Source organism: Rutilus rutilus (genome assembly GCF_951802725.1).
Source record: "Rutilus rutilus genome assembly, chromosome: 2".
NCBI lineage: Eukaryota > Metazoa > Chordata > Actinopteri > Cypriniformes > Leuciscidae > Rutilus > Rutilus rutilus.
The window spans coordinates 27,596,405-27,609,060 of NC_140210.1; the positions used below are offsets into that span (position 1 = coordinate 27,596,405).

Genomic DNA, 12,656 nt, shown 5'->3' on the forward strand with positions numbered 1-12,656 from the left:
TGCTAAGAAAACAAAAACAAGAAAGGAAGGATATTTTTATTTCAGCAGCATAAATTCAACACCAATACTAGTCATTCACAAAGTTACGACAAGCACAAACACAGTAATAAACAAAGACACCTGACAGACAACACATTACACACATAATAGCACAAAAACACACAAGTCACAAGTGCCCACTGGAGTGCAGGGTAAGTATTTCTCTCTGAGTGCTTTCATAAATACTAACAAAGTGAGTTGCGAATATGACATTACCATATCGGCCCTGAATTTTGACCTTGAACTTTCACCCCGTGGCATGCCTATTGCAGTCCCAGGGCACAAGCAGGTGCAGTGAACATGCACAGATAAGCATTCTCTCATCACTGGTAGCACTTTAAGTGAAAGGGAGTCCATTCCATGTTTGGAATCATGTCTCTACTGAGAATCATGTAGAGCACAACTTACGTAGTGTTTAAGTTAAACCCATTTGACTAAAGAGCAACCAGTTGTGAGACATCAATATTCCGACCAATCCAAATACCCTATTCCCCTAACCCCCTTGCTGTGGCAACTACTTCGGCATCCCTGGCGGTAGCAACAAGGAAGGGAGGGGGATGGGGTTCAGCCAACACATGCTTGTATCCTATTAGCTGGCTCTCATGAGGAAATAATTGGTGGCCCATGCAGAATCTACAATACTCAGAATGTCTTACCCTGTCTTTCCCTATGAGACACTTTGCATGAATAGAAGACAAATAATGGCGCAACATTAGTCAAATTTTGTTTGTGCTCAATATAGCAGAAAAAGAATCAACAGAATTTTTTTGCAACATAAATCAACAACAGAGGTTCAATAAGGTGACAATGCCAGTAAAGTTCAATGCTGTTTTTTGCAACTAAAAACTATGAATTATCGTGCAATTTACAGTGAAATACAGTTAAAAGACATTCCCAGATGTACATTCATGACATATGATTACATTTATTTAAAAAGGTTTGTTTATTTAGGTTTCTTAGGTTGTTTCCTAATGTGTTACCTTTTCAGTAATTTAGTTAATATTTATTGCATATCTGAGTTACCCTGATGGTCTTTTGTCTTTGTGAGTATGACCCTGTGAACCATGTATATATGAGTATTGGCCAAGTTTTATGGACATGTCACTTACAATGATTTATCGTGGCTTTCTATTATATGCCACCTGAATTATTAAGGTGCTTATCAGTAAGTTAAAAGCAGATTTTGGTAGCTCAAGTGGTTATATTTACATTATATAAATAAATGAAATATATGCTTATAAGTTGAGCACATAAATGCCAGAGCATAACACCTGAAGCATTGTCACAGTATCTCTTATAGTGAATTTCTGGCAACCACAGCTGCCTTTTTTTACCGTAAATTTAATGGGATATTTTTTTGTATGAACTCACTTTTTCACTGAAGGTTTTGCATGTGGGAAAAGATTCAAACCACACACACTCACACACACATACATACACAACTACTTATATTAGCAACATAAATGGCATTAGTCCATTCAGTCCAGTGATTGTGCACATTCAGACGTAACACTTCCCTCAAATCACATTAGTAGAGCACACAACAAAAAGAAAAGAAAAACTCTAACCACTTTGTCCTCCTTGAGTCATGCAGTCCAGGAAGCAGAGAGTGAAAGACAAGCAAACAGAGGTAGAGGGGGGTTGGAGGTGGAAGAGAAAAAGTGTGAAATTAAAATTGAAAATAAATGGTGAGAAATGGAAAGAGAGAGTGTGTGAAAAAGAAATGGAGGGAGGGAAGGAAGAGTGGGTAGAGGGGAAAGGAGGTGGGAAAGTGTTAGTGAAGCAACCCAGTTTTCTCTTGTGCGTCAAAATAGTCATTGAGAGTGTCAAGGGCATTCAAAAATGTTTTAATGCTTGTAATAGTAATACATGTAACGCTGACATACTGAACTGTAACACTGCCATTGACATATTGAACTTGAAATGTTATCTGTGTGATCAGATGTGTTTTTCTATACATAACGGCAGACATGTCCAACAATGGTCATGTATGGCTGTATGCTAAAGATGAAATGTGAGAACAGAACACTGACACCTCTAGACATGTTTTCAACTCACAATAAAATGAGAATGTCACAAAACACAGATGAGGGGTCCAAGCAACCTCACAGGATGCTTGTCCATAACTGTGAGGCCTCACTGAATCTGTGTCTGTGCATCATATTTGTTATACAAATTGTGTTTGATTTGGGAGGTCTGCAGCAAATCCTTTGGATGATTGAGGTTACATGATTTTGTACCTGTAATGCCCCCAACAGGGAAACACAAGAACAGCATGTGAAGGGTGTGCTCTATTGCAGTCCTGGCCTTTCAAAGGTATTGATTGATCATGGGTGCTAGCTGGGTGAATTTGTAACAAACTGATCTTTACTGTGAGAATTATCAGAAGGAATAAAATAATTTTCAGAAGAGGATATGACTGATTAGCATAAAAGTGGGTCTGACTGAGTGATCAAGAAACCCTTTACTGGATAAAGAAACACGCTTAAAAACACTATCATACACCTGCACATACACTACTTTTTTTTCACCACTCTGTTTTTTACACACACTAGTCTTGCTGCGATAGTCAGTGTAGTCAGTGTTAGTGGTGTACACGGTGTTCAGTCACACACCGATTACATCACTTGCCCACAGCGGCACTGCCCACCTTTGCCGTTTATATTTTTTATAGTAATAAAAATAATTTAGTTCAGTTAGAGAACAGACACTACAATTAAAAACTGAATGCGTCAATTCAGTGTGAGCCAAACAAGAGTCGCAGCACAGATCAGCAGCACGCGTCAGATTTATTTTATCACGTGACGAGTGTTAGGCCAGCTGACAAGACGATGGCGGAAGATTTGGTTTCAAAGCGAAACGTAAAAGCGCCTGTTTGGCAATATTTTCTCATTGTACAGTTTTGTTGTTGTTTTTCATTAAAAATAATAATGAACCGACCATTCAAGCAATTGCCACCACCGAATTGCCGATAATTCGCTAAAGCTGAAAGGCATTCATAAGCGATTTAAAAGCGAGGTGGAAAAGAGGAAAAAACTCCAACGTCTTGTAATTGATGAAAGAATGTTCATTTTTGGACAAACTAACACTACAATTTATTGCTAGACAATGATCTAAATCTAAACATCCAATTTCATCTTAAAATTGCCAATACTGGCCAGTTATTAAAATGGTGGCAGTATACTGTGCATCATTAATATAAACAGCATTATAAGGTTGAGCTGCTTTAAAATACTTTGTCATATTATCAGTATCCACAGAACACTGCTTTCAGAGTCCCACTGTTACGATTCCTTATTGAAAACTTTGGGTAGGGACAGTAGGGGACCTCACCCAGCTGGGCAGGACGGAACTAAGGCAGATTGTTCCTCAGCATGCCCAGTGAGATGAGTCCAATCTCAGGTAAGTCACTCTAGAGGAGGGATGGTGTCTTTAGAGACAGCAGGCAAGGATGAGCTCTTAAAATAGACCCTCGCATGTTGTGCTGCTGGAAACGGTCCCACCTTACCCTGCTGGTGCTTAGCAAAGTCAATGAAGATTTCACTCAAAGAACGGAGTCTTTATAAAGCTCAGAGGAGCTGTGGGTGGTTTGGATTTTGCAGTTTAAATCTGTAGACTTGATTGGATAGGAGAAACTGAGATTAACTGTTTGTATTCTGAATTTGGACTTGCCAATCCCTCTAAGTTCTATGATTTATACAGATTCAGTAAATTCCTCAGAAGAGAATCAACCAAACAACTGATATGTAGTTACAAACAGTAAAAGATTAAAGCAAGCATTATAAAACAAATTAAATATTCAAATGGTAAATGATGAGTCAATGGAAGTGACTCCACAGTGAGAAAGACAACATGGAGGATGAGGAAAAACAAGCAATAAAAGGGTCCTTACATTATTCGAACGCAACGACACTCTTCCCCCGCAGCGGGCGCAGAACTTGGTCTGGCAGTAGGAACACAGATGCCCACAGCCATCTGCAAACTTGGTTTTACGACAGATGCCACAGGTAGGTGCATCATCTTTATGGACAGCCTGCTGTCGTTTCGTTTCTGCTCCAATCTTCTTCACCTGCTCCTTATAACTCTCAAACTGCTGGTGCAGTGTCCTGACAGACAGAAAATACGATGGGGGGAAAGATAGAGAGGGAAAAGTGCAGTGTTTGTTAGTTTGAATGTATTGTTAAAAAAACAACCAGCATTGCTATTTGTTAACTACAAATAAAACTAATGAAATGTAAAAAATATATATATATATATATATATATTGGTAATTTAATATTATATGAAAAACTTAAGCCAAAATTAGAAATGTTGCCTTGGCAGCAGAGTGAAATAAATAAGTTTAGGATGAGGCACTAAAATTATTAAAAGTAAATAAAAAAGTAATTAAAGCTATAGACAAAAAAAGACAAATGCACAAAATTACTAAAACTTCAAATCAAAATGAACCTGAAAATATAAAAATCTATTACAAAATATGAATAAATGGTATATAAGTATATGGGCTGGGAGAAAAAATCTTGACAAAATCATATCGCACCATTCAAAGCTGTGTTTGGCGCTGCCGCTGACCCGGAGAGAGTTGTCATGAAACAGCTTCACAAGCAATAGTTCAAATTAAAGTACTTGGATAAAAGTTTAAAGTTCAAATATGAACACTGATGTCTACAATGGCGATCAAAATCAGCTTTTGATAGAAACTTGGTGCTTAAAATAACACAAGTGACTGTTAAAAAATGTATTTGTTATCGAATCATTTATTAAAGAGAATGTAGTACTGTATGATGCTTCTACAATAAAAGTAAGAAGGATGTGATGATTTGTTTTTGTAAATATGACTCATCTTATACATCATGTACAGTCTGTATAAGTGTATGATTGAACTTTTCCTGATGGTCTAGTGTTAAAAAAATTGCAATACATTGCAATATTGAATCGCAATACTTGTAGAATTGCAATTCTTCAAAAAAATCGCAATACATATCGTATCGGCACCCAAGTATCGTGATAGTACCAAATCGAGAGTTGTGTTGTCCCAGCCCTAATAAATATAGCCTACTACAATAGAACCTCAGCCAACCCCCAATATAAAACATCAAGTAACATTTAATGTGGAATTTACTGAATATCAGATCATTTGTTTGTCTTACAGTTAGAAATTTCATGAAGATTTAAAAAACACATTTTATACTGTATATCTTCTTCTTAGACCCCTAGCAGTACCTTCAAGTACTTCCAGGGATCCATGGACATACGTTTTGCAATAAATATTCCAAAAACCCAACAGGTAAACATTGCTGTATTGTAGTATTTCAGATTACAAAAATGCACTGAATACGCATTGAAAAGACATCTTGGCGACGTACATGAGCTATCTGGGTGATGGACAGTATTTAGCACATGTACAACATCATATTATATCCGAAATGTGTCATATAGAGCGTATCAGTCTGTAAAACCAGAATTACAATCTGAATTGTAACCTAACTCCACTTTGTTTGTATTCTCCCTTCACTGGAATGAAATTAAACTGTTAATAAATTGCCAATGAGGCGCTGCTGTCTGCTTAAAAAAGATGGGGCTTCATTCCAGAAACATTTCTCAAAGGAACAGCACATTAGCATAACAGTTATCTTATAGCAAGTGGTTAGCAGATCTAATAACCACGGTAAAGACATTAAGCCATTTGAAATGATTCCCCTGAAAAAAGACACAGCTCATTGTAAATTGTGAATTCATTGCACGCATTTTTCTGTAAAAGTTGCCTCCAACACTATAGGCTGACAGGTAACCGAAAAGTTCATCTTCACCTTCTAACCAAGAGCTCACTGTTTCGTTCAACAACGTTTGTCATTTGAAAATGTACATAGGCTTACACTGCAGTAAAAATTATTCTTCACGAAATAAAAAAAACGCAAAAGCAAGTGCAAAGCATCACCTCTGTTTGTGGCGAACAGCCATGATCCGCAATTTCGTCTCAAAATCCCAAACCTGCACAAAATATCGACTCCAGAATCCAGTGAAACTCTCTAACAAACGCACACTTCCCACAACTTCTGGTCTCCATGGCTGAAAATGCTAGCATTCTCTCTTGCTTGCCCACATTTGCAGCTTCCCTTCTAGAATCAGACAGCAGACTGCAGTCCCAGGTATCTGGATGGAGGTTGTGACTTTGGGGAGTCTTGGCTTGTGATGCTATATTACGCAGTCAGGATGAAACCGTTACGTGGGAAGTCGAAGGCGTGGCGACAAGGATGAATCATTGGCAGGAGAATCAAAGAAAAGAAAAGTGACCTCTTTAAGGTTATGTGTGGATATGCTTAAGGAGATTTATGGACATTTCAAGTGCATTATATACACATATTGAATTACGTTGGCGAACAAATCTTCTAAATAAGATGACAAGACAAGCATGAAAAATGTGTATGGTTTTCCAGAAGAATGAAGATTATAAACATGAAGTCATTATTTAGGGAAGTAAGACAAGCACTATTAGGCAAATGGATAAACTTCTTTAAGTTCACAAGAGCTAGATATTGACTGGTAAAGTCTAACCTCAGAGAACGAGTCTGAGAGAGTTGAGGCTGCTTTCGGGTCAGTGCTCTCAACTGGGAACAACTGTCATGGTATAGCAAGGGACCAGGTCTCCAGGGATCATGGGAACACAAATAAACCAGCTCTACAACTTTCAAAAACCCTCATTATTTACTCGCCGTGATACATGTCGTTTCAAGCCCGTGTGACTTTCTTCTGTAGAATAGGCCTATATGGTGAAATGTTGAAGAATATGCTGGCCAATCATTTCCATAAAATAAAAGTCAATGAGGACTGAATCTGTCATATCCTTTTTGTTTGCACTGCCTTAATTTATGCTTATTCAAATAAATAAACCAAAACATTTCATAACAATTTTCTTTGACAGTGATACAGTCACTAAATGATAAGAGTACCAATCATGAGAATCACCATTGAGACAAATTTGAATGACAAAAAACTTAAGGATGCTTTTAAAGATGCTTAAGGTAATGTGTGTGTATGTGTCAAATTTGTGTTGAAAGTGTGGGGTGGGGTGAAAGTGAGGTGTTTTGTGTGAGAAACACTGATTATTTTCCCCTCTAGAGATTTTTTTAATCACTGAGAGTAGATAATCGAGACAGTGAGTTGAAATCGAGAACTAGATCAGTTCATAAAAAAATCTTTAAAACCGGTTTTGTGAACTGGATCCATCAACCCACTGAAAAGATCTGGGGCCTCATGTACAAAGACTTGCGTTGAATTTATGTAGATGTATGAATCTCTGCGTACGAAGGATCCCACGCATATTCTCTTTGTACATCCCAATTAACGTAAAATTGAGTGCACATGCACGAGCACAACGCCCCACCCAGTCTCCTCCCTTAATTAAATCAATTTAAATATGGTAATGAGTCCACTTTGGCAAAAGAAAGCAGTAAGAAAATGGCTAAAGCAAGCGGCAAGAAACGAAACTTTACAGAAAGTGAATTGGAGGTGCTACTATCGGAGGTAGAAACGAGAAAAAATATTTTATTTGGAACTTTGTCCTCCGGAATTAATAACAAAAGGAAAAAATATGGACGGGAGAGTTTGGCTGATGCCGTCAATGCGGTATTATTATTACTATTATATATTATTTTATATATATATATTTATTATATATATATATATATATTATTATATATTATATTATATATATATATTATATTATATATTATATTATATATTTTATATATTATTATAGGCTATATAATATTATATTAATTAATATTTAATATTTTTATTAATATTATTTTATTTTATATTTTATTTTATTTATAGACTAAGCGTTGTATCAATTTGCATATATGTGACAATATATATATATATATATATGCTCGTGTGACAATATATGTCAATTATTTAATAAATTGCAAATTAATAGCAATGCTTCCCACGGTTGGTGGTGTGATAGACTTGTAGAAAAATTCGTTGCGTAATGTTTGCAACTTCACTTCATTGCCTGTAAGATTCGCCAACGGACAAAAGCAATGAGAAATGTACGTACGCCAGACATGAAATTGGCGTGGAGGAACGCACATTCTCGCGTTAATTTCACTGTTAGTACATCCGACCGTGAGCGTGAAAGCTGGCGTACGCAAAGTTTTTGTGCGTACGCAAGATTGATACATGAGGCCCCTGACTCGGAATTCTGACTCGTTCACAAATCAGACGTTGCTACTTGTCTCAAGAACACTCCAAAGAGAGTTAGGATAGAAATCAAAAGTTTCAGTGAATAACAAGTTAAATTTCAGTCTGCTCATCATTCAAAGTTATTGGACTACTTTGATCATGCGTTTTTGTCATTTTGGACCTTGACAGCCCCTGTCCTCATTCACTTTCATAATATAAAAATCATGGCCAGGATATATTCTTTAAAAAAAATAAAAAAACACCTTTTGTGTTACAGGAAAGAAAGAAATTCGTAAGTTTGAAACAACATGATGGTGAGTAAATAATGATAATACAATTTTTTAGATTAACTACTCTACTACTACTTTAATCCTGAAATCTCTTCTAGTTGAGCAGTTTTGTTTAACATGATCTCACACTGGACAAGAAACTCAACTGTAACCATTAGAAAGCTTAATAGAAATGTACAATTACATTTTTAGGTTTAAATTACATCCTGAATTGTTCTGTGTTTCTGTGATGTGCCACAAGTTAGAAAGGTTGCCGATACTGAAGCTAAATCTAGATCCACTGATTCACTAATATAGAGTACTTGGCTGGTCATTGGACCACAGTAGAAAAAACATCAATACATTTTTGTTGGAACAGACTGAGGTTAGATCTGAGGGTTGAACTTTGGTCTTTCTACACCTTCCCAAAATAGTTTCTTAACTCCACGCCTCTGATTCACTGTGAGGTATACTTGGAACTTTGTAAACTTGTAACTTAACTGTGCTAAATCCTAGGAGCATACCATAAAAGGAGATGTTTTAGAGACTCAAAAAGACTATATATATATATATATATATATATATTAAGATATCAGGAAACCTGAGAACTTTGAGCTTTCCTTCTACTAGTCAGAAAATTCCCTGTGGGACTGGATAACACGGGATGACCTCATTCTGCCAAGAAAGTAAGAGACGCAAATGCAAATGTCCCAACTTGATCAGATTTAACGACTTCATCAGAGAATATTTATAGAACCTTTAATTCTGATCCTCAAATTTGATTGGCTGAGCAGCATTACAAGAGTGCTATAATACAGTCCAGCAACAGACCTGAGACTTTAATTGTTTGTATCATTCCACTTGTCTGTTTTACAGGCTCCTGACAGACTGTGCGCATGTGCACACGTGCTCTAGTACGTAAGAACAAGCTTATGATTTAATCTGGAAATAAAGCACAATAACTGAGAAAAATGAGAATTAGTCCTCAGATGCCATGTCCGTAATTTATAGCAAAGAATTTATCATTAATTTGATAAATCTCAAACAGATTCATTAAAAGAAGTTATTACTCCACCACGTGCGTGACATCATTAACCAATGTGGTTGAACGACAAATTTGCGACAGTGCGGTTTCGGGAACCAGTCGTGACTAGCTAGTTGATTTCTTCAACGATGCATCGTACTATGGTAGTGAACCAGCGAGTTACGTCGCTGTACGGAAAACACACCCCTCTGCATTAAGGGTGGGGATTTATCACTGATACTTTTTGCAGGTTATATTGCTACACCACTCTTTATGAGTGAGTAATTGAATCATTAACTCCACAGACTCATTCAGGAACAAAACAAATGACTGTCTTTAAGAGTGAGTCAATGAATCATTCACTGAAACACATCATTCAAAAACACTGACTGAATTAACACAGAAGCGAAATTATAAAAACTCTAGAAAAAAACTCTAGAAAAAAACTCTAGAAAAACTATTTCTGTAAAAAAAAAAAAAAAAAAAGTAAGAGTAGTATGTTCTTCTGAATTCGGCCACAAATTCATTCAAGAACAAAACAAGTGGCTTTCTGAGATACTCACTAAATCATTCACCCAAATGACATCAAAAACACAGATTCATTCAGGAAGGCAAATAATGTGTTAAGTCTCAGATGCACAAAGGATTGACTTTGTTTGGAACCATTTTTTTGCTGGAGGACCAAAAACTGACGCACTAATTATTGTGTCTAAAATATAACTTACGCAATATTAAAACCATTGTCAAACTACCTAGTGTGAAAATGATCACTTGTGTGTGTGATATTGTTGAATTAAAAGACAAAGGCTGAGGAAATTGTATAAGCCTGAATAAGGAAAATCCCCTCTATCTGCGTACAGCTCCTCATTGCTCTAGTTTTCAAGACCCATGCATAGCCTTAAAATGCCCCTCAGACATCAGAATTTCTCTCTCTCTTTTTCTCAGACATGGCCTGCTAGTAATTATCACCCGTCGATTACATCAGAAGGGTAGGTGTGAGCAAGACAGCAATGAAGGATGGACAGTTGGATGAATAGATTGGGAGAGGGAGAGAGAGAGAGAGAGAAGAAGAAGGACAGGGTGGAAAAGGGAGGAGAGCAGAGAAAAAGGACTATTTTCCGTCTCGCTGGCTGATTCCCGGCTGCCGCCTCGCCTGGATGTCTCTTTTTTTCCCTCTATTTTTCACAAATTAATTGAAAGTGTCCAGTTGGATCAGCACTCAGAACCCACATACACACAGAAAAATAGCCAAACAAACATGACTCAACCCCAAGAGGACTTCCCACCCATTTACGCTTTCAGTGAGTTTACAGATGGAAAATACAATTTGTAGAATGATCAGTAGTTACACAAAACTAAAAAAAGAATGTTTCTTCCAATATAGCCTGGTTAAAATTATGCACTGCAGACTTGCACTTCACATGTTGTGAAATTCATTATAACTGTGTATAAATATCAGAGAAGTTCATTCATAAAAGTAAAATCTATATTTTCACCCACCATTATACATCCATTTGAAACTAGATACAGAGGAGCGGAAAGAAAGACAAGTATCGATCGTTCAATCAGCTCATAAGTTAACATCTATTCTTATCCATGAAAAGAGAGGAAGCAATAGAAGAAAAAAAAAGTAGTTATAATGAAGGAGAAGCTGAAGTCACCATGGCCAATGGTTACAGAAAACAATGTTGTATAAAGTATCCAATAGTCATACTTAAGTAAATATTAATATCAAATAAAAAGTATACATTTACAGAAACTGGCTCAAGTAAAAGATGAAGTAGCTCATGAGAAAAAAAAGTAACTGATATTAAAAAGTATCAAAAGTAAAAGAAATGTAATAATCGCACACTGTAACCGATTGAGCATATGTAAGAATTGACTCACACACCTTGTAGTCAGAGGTTTACATAAACCTTGCAGAATCTACTTAATGTTAATTATTATTAAAAAGAGAAAATAATAGTTGACTCAGTTTAATAGTTTACATACGCTTCATTGATTCTTAACATTGTTTCATCATATGGATGATCCATGACTTTTTTTCATATGAGTCCCTTGTTTGTCTCGAGCAGTTAAACTGCCTGTTCTGTTCTTTAGCTCCTGCACGTTTTCTAGAGCATCTTCTGCATTTTTAAACCCTTTCCAGCAGTGCCCAGGAGGAGGTGGCTCACAGCAGTCCCGAGGTATAGCCACTGAGGGGCTGATGGGAGACAACGATGACTGGAGAGGACACTGAAGAGAAACACAGGGACTGACAGAACACATTAAATCCATTGTAACAGTTTGGAGAGGAGGTGGGAGAGGGAGGCTGGGAGGGGCCAACGGGTCTGATGAAGGCGACTCGGATTCAGGCAGAATCAAAGGAGGTAGGGAATCCTCTTCTCCGAACACAAAACAAGATGACTTGTGACAATAAGTCTATTGGTTGAGCTGGAAAGAGACTGACAGATCTGAGTAACCCCTCTCACTGTTTTGATGGTGCCTGTGGTGCTCAATGTTTACACTTTTGGTGGAGATAAACTCATAAATTGCATACTAATAATAGTCGTCAATGAACAATAAACTGGGTTAAAAGAATGTATTTTAACATAAAAATTCACTTTTAAGTACAGTAACAAAATTTGTACTCTGCACAGCTGATGAAAAATTGCTCCCACTTTTTTCTCTTGCTCATTTACTCCCATGATTTGGCACTTTATCAAAAACACACCTGGGGTGCGTTCTCCGATAACGTTGTCTCTTAGCGCGCTACGAAGACTCAAAAGGTACACCTTAACTACAGGTATACATTTCCTACGTGTGTTCTCCGAACTATACCTTAGGATGTTGCTTAAGGTAAACCTTCTTAAGTTCGACCTTAGCAGGTGCTGTCCATGGTGGAGGCGCTGAATAGGTTGAAATCGATGCCTCGATGATCGATTGTGCGCTCTTTCCTTCACAGCGGTATAGGTAAAGTATTGAGAAAACAATGTTCTTTATAAAGAAGCGTTTTAGAAATAGTACAAACTGCATTTATCGGGGCTCATTGAAATATGTACATGCAGAAATAAATATGAGTAGGCCTATGTGTTTATAATTTAGCAAGTGTGCAATCCCAAACCCTCACGGCCATAAGTGTGTTAATGTTCTCCACA

At 37.0% G+C, this 12,656-nt stretch overlaps 1 protein-coding gene across 14 annotated transcripts in view; it reads right to left on the reverse strand.

The window, feature by feature from the left end:
- The window catches only part of rims1b (regulating synaptic membrane exocytosis 1b), a 92,762-nt gene that overhangs the window by 72,551 nt on the left and 7,555 nt on the right, over window positions 1-12,656 (reverse strand). For 12 of the 14 annotated variants that reach the window (XM_084394762.1, XM_084394767.1, XM_084394766.1 and 9 more), the window contains exon 2: window positions 3,932-4,145. In XM_084394762.1, coding sequence (XP_084250888.1) covers window positions 3,932-4,145 — 214 coding nt within the window. Of the gene's footprint in view, window positions 1-695; window positions 706-3,931; window positions 4,146-5,977; window positions 6,153-12,656 lie in introns of those variants that run through there. The other 2 variants (XM_084394769.1, XM_084394759.1) reach the window with 2 other exon arrangements.